This window comes from Dryobates pubescens, chromosome 6 (genome assembly GCF_014839835.1).
Source record: "Dryobates pubescens isolate bDryPub1 chromosome 6, bDryPub1.pri, whole genome shotgun sequence".
Lineage (NCBI taxonomy): Eukaryota > Metazoa > Chordata > Aves > Piciformes > Picidae > Dryobates > Dryobates pubescens.
The window spans coordinates 17,680,584-17,704,808 of NC_071617.1; the positions used below are offsets into that span (position 1 = coordinate 17,680,584).

General features: G+C 41.8%; 1 protein-coding gene across 1 annotated transcript; it reads left to right on the top strand.

The window, feature by feature from the left end:
• On the top strand, positions 1 to 24,225 carry TMEM242 (transmembrane protein 242). Its single transcript, XM_054162690.1, has 4 exons — positions 1 to 283; positions 2,062 to 2,162; positions 8,771 to 8,908; positions 23,523 to 24,225. The coding sequence occupies exons 1-4, from the start codon at positions 148 to 150 to the stop codon at positions 23,619 to 23,621; spliced, it is 474 nt and encodes a 157-aa protein (XP_054018665.1). The 5' UTR covers positions 1 to 147; the 3' UTR covers positions 23,622 to 24,225.

A 24,225-nucleotide genomic window follows, 5' to 3' on the forward strand; every position in this document is an offset into this window, starting at 1 on the left:
CCGGCCGAGCGCCTCGGGGTGGTGGGTTCTCCCCGCCTCACTGAGGAGGTGGGGTAGAAAGGGTGTCTGCGTGTCCTGGACCAGCTCCGTTTCCTTCCGGGTTGCGGCCCACAGCCGCCTTCACCTCCTCCTTCCGTGCCGTGGGCCATGGGGATGGCTGCTGACGGGATCGCCCAAGAGGGGGCAGCGGCGGCGACTTCGCTGGACCCCGGACGCGGGCTCTCCCTGCCTCAGGGGAGCGGGACCCCTGCGGAGTCTCAGGACAAGCTCTTCCTAATCAAAGGTGCAGAAAGACCTCGTCTCCCGTCTCCCTTCTCCCCTCCTTTGCTGCACGGGTCAGGGATCAGCAGCAACTGCGGGAGCCCCGTGGCCGCCCCACTTGCTCCGGCCAGCCACGCCGCAGAGACGGTGCCCAGGAGGAAGGTACTCTGTGTGCCGTAATCTGAGGTTTTGCCTTACTCCCCCGTTCCTGAGGAACAGCCGAAGCATTTGGAGATGGCCTTGTCCAAGGCCTCTGGATGCAGTGAGGAAGCTGCTACTATACCGCTCCTCTTTTTCCTCCCCTTCCGGCCCCAGCAAGGGCGCAGAACACGACGCTGTAAGGCAAGGCACGGCGCGGGCTGTCCCGGCGCCGCTGGGCGGAGTCAGGGCTGCTCGCTCCGTACCAGGGGTGGCAACTACTGAGGGGAGCTGCCTCCTTGCCTCGCCCGGCAGTGCTGCGCAGTATTGAGAGAGCACAGGCTTCCGAGGTTGGGAGCGGCGGCGGGCAGGCGTCCGACCCAGCTCTGCCGGGGCGTCCTGCGAGGGTAGAAGCCGGTAGGAGCGGTGGCTCGTAGGGATATAGGTAGCGCTGCGGATTCCTTACAGTTTTCGTAGCAAAGGAAGCAGCTCACCCTGGCTGGCTCCCAGTCGGGGAAGCCAAGGCGAGGGATAAGCTGGTCTCGCAGCACAGCTAAGGGTCTCCACAGCCAGAGGCACCTGCTGCTGACGAGTACCTAGCCGAGTACCTGGCTGTGCTGGGACGAACCTCGACCACAGCCTGCCGGTCCCTGGGAGTGCGCGGGCTTTGCGCGCCCCCTGGCGGAGCGGAGGCCGTACCTCTTCCCAGGCTGCCCTGGCGGCTGGAAAATCGCGGGGGCAGCCTTGCAGGGCCGGGTCAGGTGGTTGTATCCCGCTGCAAAGATAAAGGCATCATATTGCTGTGTGCGTGCTGATGTAGGGTCACTATTCCCTGTTGCCACACACGTTGGTGACCCCTCGCAGTGCTTTCCTGCTTTGAAGGACGCTATGCACCACGCTCCTCTTCAAGAAGACCAGCTATTGTTTCTGAAATCAGGAAAAGGTCGATTAGTAGACTTTGAAATGCAAAATGCAGCAAGTGTGCAAAGTTTGCACAGCGTTTGAGGTCTTTCTGCTCCCAGGCAGCAGTACTTCATTGATCTAATTGACAGCAAACTTCTCCATCACAGTAATAGGATAATTAATTTTCGAACAGATCGAACATAAACGTATTTTGCTTCTTGCTTGCTGTTCAGGCCAGGTTTTTTAATTACCCAACTGGGATTAGGAAAGGGGAAACAGGGTGAGTGTTAATAGTTGCAAAGGAAGACCTCATAACCCCTTGAAATTTTAAAATAATCAGGTAGTTTTCATACAGTCTTTGTAACAAGCTTTTTTCTTAATAGTGGGTAGGTATGGCTACATATGGCTCTGATGCAAGAACTCAAAGGGATCCTGGTGCTGGAGCGAGAGAGAAATGTCAAACTATTGTGAAAGGACATCTTAGGATTTCAGTGATTTTTGTGTGCATTTTGAAAATTCATACACTTAATTTTAAAAAATGCCCTATTTCAAAATACTCTTTCTTGCTTTCTTGCTGACATACTGAGTTAATGCAAAGAGTTTAGACATTTGTTCCTTTCCCTTCAGTGTATGCTGACATCTTAATTTTTTTCAGGTTTTAATTCAAAATGGGCTTGGTTTCATGGTTTGTTTGTTTTATTATCTCCCTTATAAACAAAATCCCATTTTTTCATTTATTTATTAAACTTTTCTTGGCAGGTGGAATTTTTCTAGGCACTGTTGCTACAGCAGGAATGATAGCAGGTTTTGGCACCACACTTGCCATGGCCAAAAAGAAGAACCCAGACTGGTTCAGTAAGGTTTGTTCCTTTTAAACAGTTTTTCAATTGTGATATGCAGGAAATAAGAATGCATTAAATGCTTTACAGAAACATTGATACATGTGGAGTCTGGCTGTACAAAGTTGATGGTAAGAGCACTAGACTTAACCAAAGTCAATAGGGGTGTGATTAATTTAGCAAATTGGTTCAGAGTTGTTATTCCTACTAGAGATTAGCTGAAATACATGAAGTTTATGTTGTTTTCTGGAATCATACTGCTGCACACTTCAGTCATGACCTCAAGGATCCAGTTCACCGTCCAATCCCACAACCCTAGTGATTCAGGAAACAGGGTAACTGCAGTAAGGGTGGGATTAGGGAGGTAGAGAGCCCACAAGATGTGGAATATGTAAGTAGAATAATAATGTCCTCTCTCCACTCCCTTCCCACCATGTAAGGGAATTGTTGAGAGTGAGTAGTGGCTTGGTACTCTGAGGTCTGATGGCCAAAAGTAATCTGCTCTCAGGCAATTGCTAACAGGATCCACTTGGGCGTTTTGAAGAAAAAAATGGCAAAATAAAGGCTAGCAAATTATACCATGGTGGTATATTAACAGGAAATGCAGCATATGTAATTGAAGAACACTTTTTTCCTCAATAATGTTCTTTACTACTGAAAATGTCAAATATGGACCCTTAAAAATGATCAATCTAGTCTCTACTAAGCCCTTAAGATACAGTATGTATTGTAGATGATTTGGGGGAGTTTCAAACTGATCAGTGGTGTTTATTTCTAAAACATTAATTCAATAATAATGAGAAAAAATTCTTCAGTTGCACTTTCTGTCAGTGGCTGATCACTCACAATCTCCTCTTGTTGTCAAAGAGCACAAGAGGCGTCCCTTCCCATCCTGTTTTCCTCTGTAGGCTGCTGTGGCATAACTTCTCCGTTGTGTTTTCAGCAGCAATAAAGGCATACATCATAGACATAATAGAATATTCAGTGAGAAATTATTTTACAAGCTATAGAGATATATTGCAATAAGGAAGTTTTGTCTTTTTTTTCCCCAACATCCTTTTAAAACAAACTTCCCTTTTTTTTTTTTTAAAAAATTCCTGAGTATTGAATTTTTTTCCAGTTCCCATGTATTCTTTGCTTTCTGAGCTGTCCTGTTACCAGTGTGACCTTTATCAAGAGTGACATTACATTGACATCCAACAATGCCTATGCTGGAAATGGCAGCGAGTGATACACAGCGTTTTGATTTTTGCTGGAAACTGCTATCTGTGCAAATGGATTACAGCAGTCTGCTAGCAAAAACCTGTGATTCCTGTCCCCCCTGAACTTAAATACTGCAAAGTGTAGAAAGATGCTTTTTTGTCCAGGTACTTGCAAGTGAACAATTTCCAAAGGGAAAGCTAGACTTTGAGAATGACTTAACTGTCTGCAGAGGATCTCTAAGGTGCCAACAAGGTAAAAGGTTTTGCAGTGGTGTTCTTACTTAAACTTCTGGTTACTTACTACAAGTCATTTTTAATAACACATGTGTAACAACAAAAGCATTAACTATGAATAACCACAGATGATTACCTTCTTATATGTTCAGTGTCTAAATACTATTTTTATCCATGTTCATGTGAAGCCATAATTTGACAGGTACTTTAAGCAACCACCAGCCAGCATTCCTGCTGAAAGTACCAGCCCTTAGTTCCTGGTAATTCCTTCCTGCCCCTGCAAAGGCACCAACACCTGTATTTATGGGTTAGTGAGATGATACTGATTGGGGTTTTTTAATTCCCTGTATTAGTTTCAGTTTAAGTCAGTCTTCTGATCCCTTTCACTGCATGACTATAGTTGACTGTACTGGCTTGGGGGAAAGTCTGAAGTAATGAAAATTAATTATCAGCTCAACGTTGGGAAGAAATGTGAGACCTATACTTGCAGCTTCTTTATGAGTTTTTGTGCCAGAGAAATGGTGGTGTGCAGGACAGGTAGAAAAGGAAGCAAAGATAATGCAACTTGGGACAAATTTAAATTTAAATAGTTTTATGGGAGGAAAGGAGGCCATTCAGAGAGGAAGGTGTAGCATCACAGCATCATGTCTTCATCACTGAATTCAGATTTCCAGAAAGCAATGGTTATGAGACCCTTTTACAGTAGCATCAGTGTTACTAGCAAGAGATAAAGCTGAAATTGCATCTACTGTGCTGTAGGGAAGTAAAGTATACTGTAAGCATTTGTAGGAATGGTGCCCAAATTGACTCAAAACTGCAATTATATAATCCTATTTAGTGACAAACCACTGCAGAGGTCTTCAGTTAAAAAAATAATTATGGGGAAGGTGTTAAAATCAAGTTCTCAGATGCCATAGCCTTTTTGTGATAAGTGTCTAGTTTTATCAGCATTTATCCAGGTGTTTAATTTTACAACGGGTTAGGTCATCCAAAACTGAGCATGCTGAATACAGTCAGTCAAAACAGTGGAACACACTATTTATTTTAGACACTGCTTCCTTTCAGAAACACTGTTATCCACAAGGGGCTAGTTACAGGATTGGAACCTGTGTCTGAAAAAACCAATGTCATTTCTCCCTTCTTTCACTTCCTGCTTATATCCAGGAAAAAGAGAAAAAGAATAAATGAAATAGGAAGCATACATATCAGTAACTGAATCAGCCCATTCTGGTTTTTTGAAAGATTCAAGTATTGTTTAATAGCTTATTTTAAAAATTATTTAAAAGACATACAGAATGACAGAATTGTTTTGGTTGATAAAGACCTTTAAGATCATTGAATCCAACCAAGAGAATTAGTGGATCCGCCTACATTGGTCAGCTTGACACGGTGGTGGGCCATCTCCTTTAAACTACACTATCACCTAGAATGTTTGGAGCAGATGACCCTTTGTGTCCCAACCTGGCATTCTGTAATTCATAATGCTTTACCTGATGCTAAACCATATCCCTTTTCACCACATCTACGTGTGTTTTAAACACCTCCAGGGATGGGAATTCAACCACCTCCCTGGGGAGCCAATTTCAGTGTTTGAGAGCCCTTTCAGTGAAGAAGTTTCTTCTAATAGCCAATCTAAACCTCCCCTGGTGCAACTTGAGGTCACCTCCTCTCATCCTATCACTGTTACTAGGAAGAAGAGACTGACACCCACCTCACTACAGATTCTTTTCAGGTACTTGTAGAGAGCAATAAGGTCTCCTCTCAGCCTTCTCTTCTCCAGACTAAACAATCCCAGTTCCTTTAGCTGCTCCTCATAAGACCTGGTCTTTAGAGCCTTCACCAGCTTCACTGGCCTTTTTTGGACTGGCTCCAGCACCTCAATGTCTTTCTTACAGTGAGAGGCTGAAAAGGGAGCACGGTGCTCTAGGTTTGGCATCACCAGTGCTGAGTACAGGGGACAAATCACTTCTCTACTCCTGCTGGCCACACTATTCCTGATACCAGCCAGGATATTGTTGGCCTTCTTGGCCACTGGAGCACACTGCTGGCTCATATTCAGCACCCTACCTTCCAGCAGATCAACACTCCCTCACAGCTTAGTGTCATCTGCAAACTTAATGAGGGTACATTCAATTTTCTTGTGCAGATCATAGATAAGGATCCAGTGTTGTACCCAGCAGAGCATATGCCCATGCAAGATACTAGCAGCCAGTTTTTCCAAGAGGGTGCTGTTAAACACAACGTTAAAGGCTTTACTAAACATCCACAGTCTTTTCCCTCATCCACTAAGCTGGTCTCCTTGTTGAAGGAGACCATGTTTGCCAAGCAGGACCTGCTCTTCATGAACCTGTGTTGACTGGGCCTGATCCCCTGGTTGTCCTGCATGTGCTACATAATGGCACTTAGGATGATCTGCTTGATATTTAGGAACAGTAACAAGGAGAAAACAATCTGTGCATAGAATACCAACCTCATGAATAAAACTCAGGTCTCTTAAAATGTTCTTTTGTTGGTAATATCTTTCTCTCCCAAGCTACTGTTTGTTGAAACTTTTCAGCATTTCATTGACCAGCTTATGTTATGCTCTGAACAGCATGTCTTACAATCATGTAGCAAGCTGTGTTATTTACAGAAATCCTTATCTGCACACTTAATACGTTGAGGAATCAGCTTGGGACTGAATGCTCTTTGCTGTCAGTAAAAGCAGATCATCTGGGGTAATTACATGTTTAAATAGCATTTGGGTGTGGTGGTTTTGGTTGGTTGTTTGGGTTTGTTTGTTTGGTTTTGTTTTGTTTGCCAGCAGTTTTCACATATAATGACCCTTATTTAAAGATTCTATGCAGAGGATATTTTTGTTCATTTTTCTGTATGCAGAGGAGAGCAACAAAGCTGGTGAAAGGCCTGGAATCTTATGAAGAGCAACTGAAGGAGCTGAGGCTGTTTAGTTTGAAAAAGAGGAGGCTGAGGGGAGACCTTGTCGCTCTCCACGACTATGTGAAAGGATGTTGTGGAGAGGCTGGTGCTGATCTCACAGGTAGTGATAGAACAAGAGACAATGACCTCAAGCTGTGACTGGGTAGGTTTAGACTGGACATTAGGAAACATTTTTTCATGTGAAGAGTGTCCAGGCATTGGAATGTGCTGCCCAGGGAGGTGGTTGAGTCACCAACCCTGGATGTGATAAAGGTTGTTTGGATGTGGTGCTTGGGGATGTGGTTTAGGGGTGAACCTTGTAGAGTAAGGTTATCAGGTGGACTTGGTGGTCCTGAGGATCTTTTCCAACCTGAATGTTTCTGTGATTCTGTGATTCTGTGATATGGTTAGATTATGGAAGCACAAAAACTCAGAAATGATCATCAGCATTTGAAATCTACTCAAAGCAGTCTCTGCTGAAAGAATTAGGAAAGTTCATTAGCTGTGGTAAGGAAATAATATAACCTGGATCAATAGTGTGACCAGAGATCTCTGCTGTCTGTGTGCATGTATGTCTATACACACACGCTTACATGACATCATTTCTTGACAGCTTCCACTCTGAGATGTCCACATCAGAATAAATAAAGATCAAGACATATTTTGCTTGTGCCCTTCACAAATGTGTATTTGTCCTTGGCTAACTGTGCCTACAGCTAACTCCTAACAGAAAGTGTTAATGCTGAGGGGTGTCTGAGGATCATGTTAACATTTCAATAAAGACAGCATTAAGAGGAAAAAAACTATGGTGCTAGCTCACTGACCAAACCCCATATTGAGAGACAATACATATATTCTAGTATATCAAAGAAGAAAGGTAACCTTAAAAAAGAAGTCATCTTTTTAAAGCAAAAACACGATGTATTTTTCCTCCCACTTTTTATGATGACAAGTGCAGCTTTTTGCCATGTTTTGGAGGAGAAAAAATTTGATACTTCTGCAAGTTAACTTTTCGGTATTTTAGACTACAAATGAAATGGCCCTTAGTTAATATATTTGTATGTTTGCACTCTCAATTATGTTTACCTTTGATCAATAATTGTTTCTTTCCTGACATACCCAATAAGTAGGCAAAACTGTTCAGTTGTGAAGGATCATAGATGTCAAACTTTTAACAGTTACTAAGTGAAATCTCTGTTTCCATGTGAAGAACAGAACAGTCATCCTTTTGGGGAAAAAAGCCAGACACTTCATTACATTTGCCACCATGAGCAAGAGGATTATGTCTGTCCTGCTGCTGGTATGGGCTACATAGACTGAAGCTGTTACCAAATACTTGCAGTAATGTGGGTGTTGTGAGAAGAGACCAACTGGCTAATGATGATCACGTGGTGCAGACTGATTGATACCAGTCAGTGTGTGGCTTATGCCTTTGGTAGCTGCAATGTGCATTTATGTGCTGTGACAGAGAAAGTGTCATTGTGGAAGGGACCTTATAATAGCTGAGGTTCCGTTCTTCTGGCCTGAGGTGACTTTTCACAGTGACAGAGTTTTGTGTTTTCAGGACATGTCTTAAGGCAGACTCTTATGTAGCAGTATCTTAACAAGCAGTCAAAACCTAGTCTTGTTTCTGACAAAAATGGAAGTGTCCAAACTGCAGAGCATTTTCTATACTCCTGCTTGGTGAACTCTGCAGGGGGATGGGTTCAGTGGTGTTCACACTTTACAAGATTTTCCTAAATAGTTTTCAGAGCTCCTTCAGAGTTGCAGCCCCCTTTAAATTAGTCTCTCAGTCACTGTTACACCCTCTCAGTGTCAAGCTGAGGAGTGCAGATAGAGACCTGTAGGGCAATGGTTGCTGCGCACCTGCCCCAAGAAAAAGTACCCAAATCAGAGATGTACAGTGATTATGTCCTGACATCACTGGCATAAGGGCCTGTGACTGGTTTTGATTCAGTTTTGTATTTTGACTGGTTGGGATAACTGAATGTCGAATTCTTGTGCCCACAAAACAGTTGACTTAAATATTTGTGGGTAATAAAAAGCATCTCCAGGTAGTACTGGCAGCCTTGAAAGCTGCTTCTAGTGAGAAGGCAGCTCATCCACTCCATTTTGTGGCTCTTGGGGTCTGCTGGCAGCTATAGCAGTTTCTGTGGCCAGACCAATGCAGCTGGTAAGTCAGGAAAAATCCTAAATCACTAAGTTAACTTATTTTGTTCATTTATTTTTTCCCAGTTACTGTTAACTTTTTCTTGATCACTTTATTTTTGGTTCTAGGGAATTACTGCCACAGCTGCATTACCAGAGAGTGGTTCATCACTGGCCTTACGAGCCCTAGGATGGGGCTCACTCTATGCATGGTGTGGAGTTGGATTGCTCAGTTTTGCCATCTGGAAGGCTCTGGGTGTGCACAGTGTGAGTAGCAAGTATGATCCCCTCAAAATACCATGTTTTGCTTTGGGTAATGCATCTTGGTATGGTATTTCTACACTACTTCAGCCTGAGGGTTCCACCTTTGTTCATCACATGTAGAGTGACTAACCAGAATGTGTGCACAGGGGCAGGCATTACTACCTCTGCAAAAAGCACAGGATGTTGTGAGAGTTTTGGAGGAGAAATAGTTTTGCCCTGCTTAGGTTTATTTGCACAGATGTTTCAGATTCTTCACAAAAGAGCCACTGTTCCAATTTAGAGACTAAAATAGTAGCTGCAAAGTTTGTATATCCTTTGCTTATTGAATTAAAGTGTGAATCCTGCCTTTAGAACAATCTATTTACTTGTCCAAGTTCCATTTTTTGCAGTAGGACACTGGGGACATAAGAAAAAACTCAGAGGAAACAGCTTGCTTTCTAGTGCAATTCTGGAATGGGCAAGGAGGCAGAAGATTGAGTTTCATGTGCAGTAGAATGGTGGTCCACAATGACATGCCATGTCAAGGCAGAGAAACTCAGGAAATGTCTGTATCTCCCAAGAGGCTAAGGCTATCTTTAGTAAATTGCTTATGTTCCAGTGTTGAGTGTTTGCCCCTCTAGTAATGAGCTGTGACTTAACAGTTCCCTGCAGCTAGAGATTTGGCAGAACTGTCTGCATCCTATTTAGGACTAGGAATTAAGAGACTTCTTTTACTTTCCATGGTGCATTATTTATATATTCAGCAAAGCATCTCCTAAAAGGAAAAGGAAGAAGATACTACTTCATCCCAGTACTGTTCTCATTAGTATCTCTACTCAAGTTCTCACTTCTTGTTAAATCTGCTGATGTATCCCATAGGTTACAGTCTGGGTCCCAACATACAGCACTATACAGTGCCCTCCTTATTCCATAGTTTTCAGTGTTGATTTTCAGTAGGATCCAGTAAAGAAAGGCAGAACACCAAAAAAGCATAGCAGGACATAGAAAGCAGCTAAAACACATTTTGTTTAAACTCAAGTCCTCCTTCAGAGGCTGCAGTGGAATGGCAGAGAAGAGGGAGTTTATATTCTCTGCAGGCTGACCTACAAGTGTCCACTCAGTTTACTGTCAATTTTATCATCAGCCAAAAGGATTAATTTCACGCTATGCTGCTAATTCTTATTTATGTTCTGACAGAGTACTTCTGGTCCTGCTGAAGGACAGCAGAATCTGACTCTACTGTACAATTTTAATGTTAACTGTTTCTCAGGAAGCTTAATTTTTACACCCTTCCAAAGTACTGGCCTGGGCCTACAGTTGCCTGGTTTCTCTGTAAGGCTGCTTTCCTTGAGACTGTCTGAGAGGAAACATCCACATAAGCTTGAGATGGCCAGGCCCCAGGATATGTCAGAGTCCGATGGGAGCTTCTGGCTACCTGAAAGCAGTGGCTCTTTTGTCAGAAACATAGAGCACACTGCAGGGCATTTCAGAATGTTCCTAGTCAGAAAGCTGGGCCTTATATATTTGGGTTTGTGTTAGTGTTGATAGGAGGTGGGGAAAACTGTTTTAAAGAGGCTCTTGCAAATGCCTGTTGGTTTCTGTTGTGGAATGCCTTACATTTCACCGTAGTGCAGGGTGAGAACTGCAGGCACCGGAGGAAACAGATTTTTATCAACAGACTATGTCAGCGTATGATTTTGAACAGCTCTCTCACTCTCCCCTGACATGTTTATTGCATTCACTGTAGACTGAATTGCCACAGCAGAAAGGAAACATTTACAGTAGTGCTACTCATTACTGCAGATTCAAAAATAAGCAATGGGCTTAATAAGATGGATAGTACATTATGAGTTCTGGACTCTAAGCATATGCTCATTTTAAGAAGGGTCCATTTATTTTATTTGTTTTCATATACTTTAGAAAATTCTTGATTGCAGTTGGTTAAAATACTGATTTTAAAAAAACCAGATGCATATGTTGCATCTAATAATTACTAGATAACCACCAAAAAATATTTGTGGAAAACTGTTTACTGAATTTACCACTGACTAAAATAATGGTGTTTTCCACATAAAACTGTTCAGACTGTGGAAGACACTGCAGATTTTACACTAAACTCAGCATTTTCAAGTTAACGGTTTAATTTCAGTCAAACATTTTAAAAAGAGGCTCTTACAGATTGCTTGCATTAAATGTCTTGAGTCTTCAGTGTTGCTGAGCTCTGTGAGTTCAATGGCTCTGTGGTACATGCAGGTTCCTAATATTTGGAGAAGTTCAAGTTACAATTTCAGACTCGGCATCAAAGGCTGAGAGACCTGGGGCTTTTTAGTCTGGAGAGGAGAAGACTGAGAGGGATTTTGTTTATAAATACATGAGGGCTGGGTGTCAAGAAGGAAGGGCCAGCCTCTTCTCACTTGCACCCTGTGATAGGACAAGGGGCAATGGTTGTAAACTACAGCACAGGAAGTTCCACCTTGACATGACCTTTACTGTAAGAGTCATGAAGCACCAGAATAGGCTCTCCAGAGAGGTGGTGAAGTCTCTTTCTCTGGAGACTTTCAAGACCCATATGGATATGTTCCTGTGTGACCTAATCTAGATTATATGGTCCTGCTCTGACGGGGATTGGTCTTGAAGATCTCCAGAGGTCCCTTCCAATCCCTAATGTCCTGTCATCAGGTATTTTGATTTGAAAGCTATGGATTTAAGGCAGATTTTAGTCTCTGAATGTGCTATACTATGCATGACCTGAGGAGAAACTTGACACCAGGAATCTGTGTGAAGTTTATAACTAAAGCTTTAGCAAGCTTTAGTAGCTGGACAGAGAAGTTGTTCTGCCCTGCATCCTCACCTTACTGCTTGTAACAGTAACAACTAAGCAGGGACCTCGTAATTAGTGATCCAGCCCTGCTGGGCTGCAGCTTCATAAGTTTAAGAGCTACTGGCAATATTGATAATGTTACTGACAGCTAATATAGCCTCTTGATATTAAATTGTTTCTCTTGCTATTAAACTGTCAAGGGTAATAAAATTCTGATTGTAATAGCTGCAGATGTTTCATTCACCAAACAAGAAAATTGCTTCTGTCACATGTTGGAGTACATTAACTCCAGTGCTTTCTCATATCCATTGCCAACTTTCTCCTTGTGATTATCTCTTGGTGGGATCTTGGTGAATAAAGGACTGACCTTCACTTGCAGAGTTTCAAGGGGAGTTCTGAGTCAAGTAAGCCTGAGTTGCCAAGTGTTGTTTGGTACCTTACATCAACTTGAGGAGTAAAATACAAGAAGCCACAGAGGGAAATCAGACCTGATGAGTTGGCAGGAATCGCAATGAAAGGAGAGAGAAACCTTGAGACGTGGCTGTTGCGGAGTGCCCCTCCTGGCTGGCGTCTGAAGGGGGTGCATGCCAACGCTTGGGCTGGCTTTACAGGAAGGGGAGAGCAAAGCTCCTCCGTGGATTTGAAGTACGGGCAAAGATGTGCTCAGTGCTGTTTGTGCTTTGAACTCAGCTCACGTTAGCTCTGCGCTGGTTTGAAGCGACGGGTACCCTCACCCCCGGGTCGGCGTACCTGCCGTAGAGACCCATTCTGAGCGTACTCTCGGCCGCAGGAGGGAGCGATGAGCGTCTGCCCCACATCTGTAAGAGGAGAATTGAATGAGCAAGGTGGTCCTTCGATTTCTGGGGGTTTAGGGAGTAAAAAGCGGCTTCCTGTTCTCCCCCGGTACCCAGCGCCAGTGCGGGGCAATGCGGGGCGGGGGCGTCTCTGCTAACTGGCAGCGACCCCTGCTGGCGCGGCGGAGGCAGCAGCACGGGCGCGCCCAGCGGGAAGAGCGCCTTTTGGTTTGCGGCTGAGGGAAGGAGCGGGTGCAAGTTTTGTTAGCGACCCAGGCTTCAAGCAGTGCAGCAGTGGCAAATGGTGGTGCCGTTAGTTAGAGCCCATAAGACTAGTTTCACTTGGAATTGTTGCCAAAGTGCTGTGATTTTTAATATTCGGGGCGGGAGGGGAAATGTGTTTTCTGTGAGCATAAATTATTGACAGAACAGTGAGTGATTGATAAAAATATGTATTGAAGCTTGCTGACTGTTTAAGTTATCTTGTCATCACTTACGAAGTCAGAGATGAAGTTACAAGAGCAAACTGGCACAATAGTTCCTTGATGAGTTATCATAGCTGTAATTAATCTGTGCCCATCATTCTGAAGCAGTGTTGTGATTGCTCAGCAGTTTGTGTCATTGAAGGAAAATGAAGCCACAGCTCAGGGATGCCTTATCCTTACACCTTTTGAGGTAGCCTGCATTTGCTGTAGAAGCAAGTGATGGCTAAGATCTGTTCCAGATACTGAGGTGATACAGCAGCTTTGGTGATGCTGGATTTTTATTTATCTCTGGTTTGTGGGTTCTTAAAACAGTTCTGTGGCAATGCCTGCTTCCAGCTCTTAAGTGGTTTATTGTTAAAGGTGGTTCTCTGCAGCTTTACAGTCTGATGGGTTTTATGCCATTGAGAAAACTTAGAAATGATCTTTATATCTTTGTACGGGATGTATAAGATTTTATGCTGTCTCAGGCTGGGTTGTTAACATCCCCTGACTGCAGTTGTCACTGTTGTAATCCGAGGACAGACTGGTAGGTAATACAGCCTACTAGATTCCAGTCAATTCTTAAACAGAGAAGAGATGAATCAGTGAGTGCTTTGTTTGACAGTGGTTTAACTTCTATTTTTAAATAGTGTAAAAGAGAAATCTTAATTTTCAGAACCTAGGGGATGGTGATTATCTATTTTTACATTGTACCTCTTGCAGAAAATAACCAGCTGTCATCAATAGCCAGACTTTTTAAACTTGCTTCCAGAAATCACAGAGGAAAATACATTAAGTCAGTCCACCTTTGATTATCTGTGTATATCTTAGCAAGTATATTTTAGCCTGGAGAAAAGGAGACTCAGGGGTGACCTTATCACTCTCTACAACTACCTAAAGGGAGGTTGTAGACAGGCAGATGTTGGTCTCTTCTCCCAGGCAGCGAGTACCAGAACAAGAGGACACACAATCTCAGGCTGCACCAGGGGAGGTTTAGGTTGGATGTTAGGAAGAAGTTCTACACAGAGAGTGATTGCCCATTGGAATGGGCTGCCTAGGGAGGTGGTGGAGTCGCCGTCATTGGAGGTGTTCAGGAGGAGACTTGATGGGGTGCTTGGTGCCAATGGCTAGTTGTTTAGGTGGGTTGGATTGATTGATGGGTTGGACGTGATGATCTTGAAGGTCTCTTCCAATCTGGTCTATTCTATTCTATTCTATTCTATTCTATTCTATTGTATCATCAACCAGCAGCACTGGAGCAATGAAGCAACTGGGTGCTGAGGACCTGACATCTACAACCATGCCCTGGTTGCCCCGTGGCTTGAATGCCTATTTGCAGTTGGGAGTATGTTATGTGTGCTTCTAGAATGCTTCTTCAGTACTGTGTCACCCTAAAGAAACCTAGTTCATACATTTTGAGGCTGTTCAGCAGTACATAAACTCATCAAATAAACTTTTAAGAAAATCATGTGTTTGACCAGTTTATCATTTAGTTTTTAAAATGTTGGATAGTAATTACGCATCTCATGTCAACGTTCTCTGTATGAAATGTTCCGTGAAGATTTAAGTTTTCAATTGAAGAACGGTGTTTCAGTGGAAACTTTTTAAAGTCAAAAATGCAAAAATGTCTCAAACTGCAGTTGTTACTGCTGATCCAAATAAGTATTTTAATGGATTTTTTTTTTTTTAAATAAGCCTTTCTTCTTCTTTTCTTTTCTTTTTAATTTTTATTTACCTGTATTATGATCCATAACACATTTTTGTTACTTGAAAAGATTTTAGTTGCACAGTTTTCTAGAAGTCGAGTTGTAAACCTCTGGTTTAAATAGGCAGGTTTTTGTTTTAAATTAAACTTGAAGCTTGACAGGTTGTAAAACATCCCTGAGAATGTCTGATACCCTTTTATTTTTTTTTTCCAAAACATCAGTGGTTATGAGCCTTCTTTTAAAAGCAGAACAATACCCTCAGCCCTTGCAGAATGAAACATGGAGCAATTAACAAACAAGATAAATTATGCTTTAAAAGCCCTTTTGCTCTTCACACCCTCAATAAATTATATTTTATTTCCTCAGAGATAAAAGCTTTCTTTGTCCCATAGGAAAAGGGCCAGTATGATTCATATGTATGTTTCTGAGATTCTGATTGTTGCTTCCACAGCTGTTCCATGTAAAACTGGAAAAAGAGTGAGCAGAATTGTGTAGCAATTTGTGACTAATAGAGTTATAAAATATTAGTTAATAATTTTTATGGTGTCTCCTAATAAAATAGCCTCATTTTCATTGATCTTAACCTTTAAAATATTAACGGGTCTAACACAATTGCACAGCTGTAGAGAGGCATCTAAAACAATTAAAAGCAATACAGAGAGTATATGCTTACCATGGGTTAATTAGTAAGGACATGTCCTAGGCAGGCTGATTTTCTTTAAATGAAATCTAACCTCTGAATCATAATTTAAGCATAAAAATACTAACACACGTGCCCCTCTGCCACCACACACTTATTTTGAGGCTATTTGATAAAGTTTTGTAAGACTGTAGTCATAGATACAGTATCAATACAAGGAGTATTGGTTTTAGGGATGGATCTATTTAAAAAATAGAATGAGACCACAGAGACCTAGTCTTCAAAAATTATTGATTTGGGCATCTGTAAATAGTACTAAGATCTATAGTTCTTTAACCAAGCATAGGCATATTGCAGTGGGTGACATTTTAAGACTATTTAATTAATGAACAAGTGTTGCTATAAAAGCAGTATATCTCTTAGAATCATTCCAGGGTCATCCTAGAGGCCTTCCTAGATTTGTTGTTGTTAATAGTTTTTGATTATAGTTGTATTTAATCCTCACCTATGAATGAAATTTCTGTTACTTAATCATGCTTATGTTTGCATAATAAAAACATCTCTTTTCCTTGCTATTTCATGATCATAGATTTCACTGGAAGTAAAATCTACCCATTAAAAAAAAAATTATTTCCTCAATGTATATTTAAATTCAGGATCTTTGAAAGAAGATGGAATACTAGTACAAGTTAGCACTTCCTCCTTCTGTTTGTACAAGGGTTTTCTGTACTGCTTTTATTGCATAATCAATTTGGCATGGAAAAGACTTGCCTCCACACATATGTACTGCAAGTGTTTTGTCCAAGAAGTAAAAATCCCTATGAATTTCACTGTGTACTTGATAAGGCAGAATGTTTATCCAAGGAATAAGGTCATTATTTTCCTACTGGAAAGCTGCTCCATCTGCTTTATGAATAGGGACAGTTACAAGTATTTCAAGAACATGGGAAGACCATAACTGCAACTGTCTTGAGGAATTATTTTGCTGTCTTGGGAGAAACTCGTTGCTGTTGGCTGCCACTAACCTGTTAAGAAACTAGAAAGTATAAAACAACCTTCAGCCTTTGGTCTGAAATTGCCTTTGTTGAGCTGTTCTACATCACTGTAAGAGGACAAATGGGTTGATCCACTTCTGGGCTGTGCATAGCTGTAAACTGTATGTACAAAACTAAAATCTGAACAAAAGCTTATCTGATAGGTGTGAATTGTGCTGCATCTTGGTCCCATGGGATCTTCCTGTGCTATGTTAATTGTGGTGGTATGGCCACACTTACGCTTCTCTGGTCCAAGATCCCAGCTGCCCTACTTGTCTGGATGTGCCCAGCCAGCCCTACCTGGCTCTAAGTGTTACACTGGCTCTGACAGGTATTCACCCCTGGTCATGGCATTGGAAGAGTTCTGGTTTTGTACTGGCTGTTTTCTCAGCCATGAACATAATTTTTGGATGATATGTATCATGAATTCCTGGACACACAGAGGGAACAAATTACTCAGGTTTCCCTTTTCAAGAGCTGCCTGCTTGCAGACAACTCATGTTTGTAATTCAATTCAGACATCCAAATTACAACACAGAAGAACTTAGAGGTTTGGAACACTAATTCTGAGGGTTTGGGTCCATTAACCAACTTGCTTTTTATGCATTTAGATACTTAACTATTTTAAATTAAATACTTTTTTTTCAAATTGCCCAGGGTGACTAAGGAGCAATGATTAATTCATCATAACAGACTAATCATGTGATTTCTGTACCAGACATCCACATGTGAAAATAAGATTCTGCAGAAAAAAATGGTCTGTTCCTCATGATTTCAAAACTGTTTCAGTCCAATTTTTTGCATGTCTTGAAAACCTCTTGCAACAAGATGGTTTGTGCTAGTCCTTTTATTTTGAAGTCTGATGCAGCATCACTGAAATAATGAGAATAGGTCTGAGAATGAGACACTGACTTCATCTGATTTAAAATCTCATATACTAGAAAAAGCTTGGCATTTCATTTCAGGAAGATCAACATTGTAAATGTATAAAATTTTAAAGAATACTTCTCTAACTCTGAATCTAAGGAAGTTAGTTTGCTTTACAGATTGTTGTTTACAAAATTACTGTCGTGGTGTATATAAATGAATAACTGACTTTCCCATTGATCATAATTAACTAAGCCCTTCCTTTTTTTATTTTCTTCCAAAATAATTTGGCCTTAAACCAGGGCAGTTTTGTTTTCTTTAGGCTTTGCTACTAGAATGACATCTTCTTCCTTTTATGATAGATGTACAGAAAGATGCTTTCAGGCTACCAGTTAATAGTTCCACTTTTGGGAGCTAAGTGACATTTGCACAGAAATTAGACAAAGTAGAGCTAGTAAAATACATTTGTGGTGTAGATCAGTTATCTTCTCTTTTGTGCAATGCATTGACTTACGAATGAGTAACACGGCTGCTGCACACTTGGAAAAGTAACATGAGAAAACTATTCCATGTGTTTTATCTTCTCATGTGACCTAATAATTGGAAAAGAGACAGCCTGACCCTTCTGACTTGACAGCTCTCAGTAGTCAGCTCGTCATTTGAGACAGAATATATAGTAGCTGTGGGAGGCTACTACATATGTATAATGGTTTAGGAACTGACAGCTTCATTCTAAGCATTGATGATCCTCTCCCCCTCTCCCTATAAAGTTAACTTAGGTTACTTTCATGTTATTTTTCTTCCAAAAAAAGCATAGGACATGTTTTACCTAATTACACAGTATTTATAAGGGTAGATTTCTGGAAAAAAAATAATTTAAAAAATCTATGTGTTTTTCAATTTTAGGCATTGTAATTTGTCCTCTGATTTCAAAGAGAGTATTCAACACCGCATAAGGGTAAGCGTGTGTATAAGTCTTCATAGGATAGGGGATTAATATGAGCTCTTGGTTTCTCTAGGTGGCTTAAAAAAATTCTGCTGCTACTTTTCTCATGCAAGTCTGAAACAGTGGAAACAGGTCTTGAGCAGTGTCTTATGACAGTAAAGTTAAGATAGTTAACTATTAGAATGTATAGTGCCAGGATTGACCCTCTGAGGGCCATTTTCATAGACCTGTAGTTGTGAATAATCCAAATGTTCATAATGCCTTTACCAATGAAGTGCAAGGTCTAAGAATATAAACCAGAGCTGTATTCTCTGTGATTATTTTAGTGGTCAATGTGCAAACTGGCACAGGGTGACCTGCAGCAGGTGTCACACTTTACACTGAGAATCTGAGAATGACCTTCAGCCGGCAGGGTGCTTGCTTTCCCCGTCCTGCACTGTAAGGGCTCAGCATTTGCCATTTTCTACAAATAACTTGCTCTTTCTATATGCAGACCTCAGTAATCTTTTGCTAACAAGGGCAACAGCAATCTTTTTAAGATTTGGGAAAAGGAGGTAAGAACAATCCTCTTTGATGCTTTTAAATCTGGGGCAGCCCATCTCATCTTCATGCCTTGCGAAACAGAAGGTGGCTGAGGAGCACACAGGGCACGTACATGCTGTTTTCTGCAGCCAGTCAGTATTCCAGTTCAGGGCATCTAACCTCATTTCACTTGGAAGCTAATGCAAGCAGTTCTCACTGGTAGGAGTACTAAAATAGGAAGCTAATAATTCCTAGAATCTGGGTTGGCCTATTATGAATGTCAGATATTAAAGAGAACATTTCTTCGTAAAACTTTCATTCTAGGTTTCAAATAGATTCTTTCAGCCCCTCTTCCATTCATTTTAATATGAACGGCCATGTAAGTGCTCTCAGTAATAGTGCTATCCCAATTTTTGCGTGACATTCTGTCAACGATGTACATTAAAAAGAGATTATGAAATGGAAGATGCTTTTAGGTCCCTATATTTTTGCCACTTGAGGCAGGATCATTAGGTTAAGATAAGAAAATAACAGTGATCTGTAGCTATTTCAGATTATTTAATGCGGTAAGGTAGATGATAGCATTTGAGAAAGAAGCCTGACAGTCAGAGGTGGAACAGTTACTGTAATTTATTTGGCAGGAAAAAAACAGCATTGAGCTTTGCAATATCTGTGATAAAAAACCCATAAAATTCACTTGAGTGAAATTCACTTCAGAGAGTTGCCTTCAGGAATAGAGAATGCTGGAATGTTAAATCAGGAAATGTGTTACCAATTGTACATGTATCACTAGGTTGAGAAGCGGCAGCTGAGAGAGTGGCCTGTGATACTGAAGCCAGCAGAAAGAGGAAAATACATTCAGCTTTTAGTGCTTGGTTTGCTGCACTATTAATTGAAGACATCACAGTTGAACGAAGTATCCCAGTGTTAGTGTGGCTGACAATAATAAAAAGCAGTTTCAGCTAATTATTGTAAAATGTTCTAGTACTTAATACATAGCACATTAGCTTTTGTAATTAAATTAATGCCTTTTGATTTGAGACTGTTAGCATGTACATTGTGGAATCTGGAGGAAATACAGGACAAGATTTCCAGGACAGGAGAAGGGACAAGAGACCTTTTGAGTAGTATGTCTACTAAAAAGAAAAGGCAAAGCAAGACACAGGTTCCTAATTGCAGCAATTCTCTCAACAAGAAGTGCATTTGTCCCCTGAGAGGTAAAGCAATTCCTTATTGCTCTCTACAACTACCTGAAGGGAGGTTGTAGACAGGCAGATGTTGGTCTCTTCTCCCAGGCAGCCAGCACCAGAACAAGAGGACACAGTCTCAGGCTGCACCAGGGGAGGTTTAGGTTGAATGTTAGGAAGAAGTTCTATACAGAGAGAGTGACTGCCCATTGGAATGGGCTGCCCGGGGAGGTGGCGGAGTCACCATCATTGGAGGTGTTCAGGTGGAGACTTGATGGGGTGCTTGGTGCCATGAGTTAGTTGTTTAGGTGGGCTGCATTGGTTGATAGGTTGGACGCAATGATCTTGAAGGTCTCTTCCAACCTGTTCTGTTCTGTTCTATTCTGTTCTATTCTAAAGCAGGTAAAGGTAAGGTCCCAATTCTTGCACCTGAAGTGTGCAATATAGATAGACTAAGTTAACAAGAAGCTCTCACCACACTGCAAAAGGTGACTGGATACAGGTAAGCCCAATTCATTGAACGGCAGTTACATGTTTAGTGAATGAATTTTATCTTCACTGTGAGGGTCTGCTGAAGTTGCAATGTGCCTGGTATGATACTGTCAATCAGATGCAAGCATGAGCAACCAACAACCCCATGCAATGCTACAAACTGGGGGAAGAATGGCTAGAGAGCTGTGTGGCAGCAAAGGACCTGAGGATACTGATTGACAAGCTCATGAATATGAGCCAGCAGTGTGCCCAGGTGGCCAAGAAGGCCAATGTAATCCTGGTCTGCATTAGAAATAGTGTGGCCAGCAGGACCAGGGAGGTGACTGTCCCTCTCTACTCGGTGTTGGTGAGGCTGTACCTCAAGTACTGTGCTCAGCTTTGGGCACTGCAGTACAGGAAAGACATCGAGGCACTGGAGCGGGGACAGAGACGGGCTACTAAGCTGGTGAAGGGCCTGGAGGAGAAGGCCTATGAGGATTGGCTGAGGGAACTGGAACTATTTAGTCTGCAAAAAAGGAGACTGAGGAGAGACATTATTGCTCTCTACAACTACCTGAAAGAAGGTTATAGAGAGGTAGGCACTGGTCTCTTCTCACAAGTAACTCATGGTAAAATGAGAGGGAATGGTCTCAAACTGCACCAGGGGAGGTTTAGACTAGACATTAGGAACACAAATTTTCACAGGAAGGGTTGTCAGGCATTGGAACAGGCTGCGCAGGGAGGTGGTTGAATCGCCATCCCTCGGTGTGTTTAAAAGCCATATAGATCTGGTGCTTGGGGACATGGTGTAGTGACAGACTTGGTGGAGTGGGCAAAATGGCTGGACTGGATGATCTTGGAGGTCCTTTCCAGCCTGGATGATTCTATGATTGTCTTAGTAAAGGACTGGTAATTACTTTGTAAATGGTTTCATTATTTGTATCAGCTGTAACTGTAATAATTGCTTTCCAGCAACAGTTCTCTAAAGAAGTACCAGTTCTTTGTCAGAATTATTCATACACAGAAGGACTTGAACAGAAAATGGCCCAAAGATGTTTGTAGAAAACGTGCTGACCCATAACACAAAAAATGTAGGCATATTAGAGAAGATTCCTGTGTGGCTGTTCAGAATATCTAGATTTCCTGGAACCTCTCTGTGGGACATACTGCCTGAGACAGGATTCAAGAGGTCACTGCACCCAGTGCTTGAATGTCACATCCTGTCTTCTCTGCATGAATGTCATAGATTCTTAAAAATAGCAGTCCAAAGCTTCCCCTGTACATCTTGCTCTTTGTCTAACAGGATTTTAATGGATTTGGTTTTTTCCATGCTTATCCTTAAAAATATATTGTGTTTTAAAGTCTTTAAAGAAACTACATTTCAGTTCTAACCTGCTAGGACTATTGAATCAGACATTGGTGATAAAAGGGTTATAAATATAGATTTGGCAATTTGTATAAATGTGTCAGTATACAGAATAGAAAAGTAGCAGACTTCCTCTTTTACAACATTGTAATCTAAAAACAGCAGAAGCTTAGTCTCATATATATATATACATAAAATTATCTATATACAGGTATGTGTGTATATATGTATGTATGTATATATATGTAAAATTATGAGTATTGTTTTCCTTCTTACTGATGCATACATTTGAACGAGACTACCTGAAGGGAAGTTGGAATGAGGAGAGTGATGGCCTCCTCTCCTTGATGACAGGCGACAGGACTAGAGGAAATAGTTTCAAGCCATGCCAGGAGAGGTTCAGACTGGATATTAGGAGACATTTCTTCATTGAGAGGGTTATCAGACATTGGAATGGTCTGCCCAGGGCAGTGGTGCAGTTGCTGTTCTGGGGGTGTTCATGTGGCTTGTGGACCTGACATTTAGGGATGTGGTTTAGTGTTGACCCTTCAGTGCTGGGTCAGGGGTCAGACTGGATGATCTTTGAGGTCTTAAGAGCTCCCAAACAGAGAGGGACCTGGGGGTGCTGATTGACAGCCGCCTAAACATGAGCCAGCAGAGTGCCCAGGTGGCCAAGAGGGCCAATGGCATCCTGGCCTGTATCAGAAATAGTGTGGCCAGCAGGAGCAGGGAGGTCATTGTGCCCCTGTACTCTGCATTGGTTAGGCTGCACCTTGAGTCCTGTGTCCAGTTCTGGGCCCCTCAGTTTAAGAAGGACATTGAGACACTTGAACGTGTCCAGAGAAGGGCAACAAGGCTGGGGAGAGGCCTTGAGCACAAGCCCTATGAGGAGAGGCTGAGGGAGCTGGGGTTGTTTAGCCTGGAGAAGAGGAGGCTCAGGGGAGACCTCATTGCTCTCTACAACTACCTGAAAGGTGGTTGTGGCCAGGAAGGGGTTGGTCTCTTCTCCCAGGCAACCAGCATCAGAACAAGAGGACACAGTCTCAAGCTGCACCAGGGGAAGTTTAGGCTCGAGGTGAGGAGAAAGTTCTTCACTGAGAGAGTCATTCACCATTGGAATGTTCTGCCCAGGGAGGTGGTGGAGTCACCATCCCTGGAAGTGTTCAAGAGGGGACTGGACGTGGCACTTGGTGCCATGGTCTAGTCATGAGGTCTGTGGTGACAGGTTGGACTCGATGATATTTGAGGTCTCTTCCAACCTTAGTGATACTGTGATACTGTGTCTCTTCCAACCGGACATATTCTGTGATTCTGTGAGACTCTGTCACCTGTGTCTGTATGGTGAGATAAACCTAAATTGTCAGCTGACCATTATTTTTTCTTTAATCCTCGTTTTAAAATCTTTGAACAGACATATCTGACCTTTAATCCATCACAAGTGTAGAAAAAGGACACTGCAGTGAAAATAACAGGGATATTCTGGGCAGATAATTTTCCTCCAAACAGAAGTGCTTTAATGTGTATGTGTATATATAGTGGTTCCTGTAACAGTAGTGAAACAGTCAGGGAAATGGTCCAAATTAGGTACCCCAGTGTGGGGCTTTAGAAGGGGAGATTGTTGTGTGCATCCTTTCATATTTTTTTCACTTTGTTAGCTGAACCAACAAAATCAGAGGGAGAGTCTTAATTTTCTGTTATTTTTAGTCTTTTATACCTTGTCATTATCTCACACAGCTCATTTTGTAGAATAAGCTAGGGGGTCATGGTGCTACTTTATTTGCTCCTTACTAACTGATTTTATTTTTTAATCTCTTTCATAGATGAGAGAATTCCAAATGAAAATGCAGTCATTGTTTCCAGCAATTCCTAAAAATAGTGAGTCCACTGTTGAATGGGAAGACTTACTTAAATCCAAGTGAAAGACTCAGAGCCATTTGGAGAAGTCTCTGCAAGAACAGGAGCAGAAGTAGAAATGTCCCATCGGAAAAACAGAGAAGAAAACGCAGACTGATCAGGTTTCTGACTGCATTTGCTGAACCTGGGGATGACAGTTAACATCTGTCAGCAACGGAATTCAAACCAAAACAAAGCAAGATAATTTATATTTTACTTTAAAGCATGTTTGGAATAGTTGATTTGTGAGAAATGAGCCCTCTGAAATGGAAGTTGGATCCAGCTTGGAAAAAGACTCTCTTATGAAGACTTAAAGAAGGAACAGATTTTCAGTAGTGAATACAAGGACAAAGCCCCAGTAACCTCTTATCCCTGTGTTTTAAGAGGAATCTTAGGAAATGTCTCTGAGAAACAAAGAAATAGTACTTTCAGTGATGTTCACATATTCCATTAGCTATTGAGTCAATTACAGAAGATCTGTCACTGAGCCTGATGGTAAAGCATACAGTGCACCCTTCTGAAACTAAAGGAGATATTTACATTTTCAACAAAGTATCTAAACCAAGCCATTTTTGTATATGTGAAGGGCCAAGTTTAAAACATCCAATATGTAAGTACTGACCTGCTGAG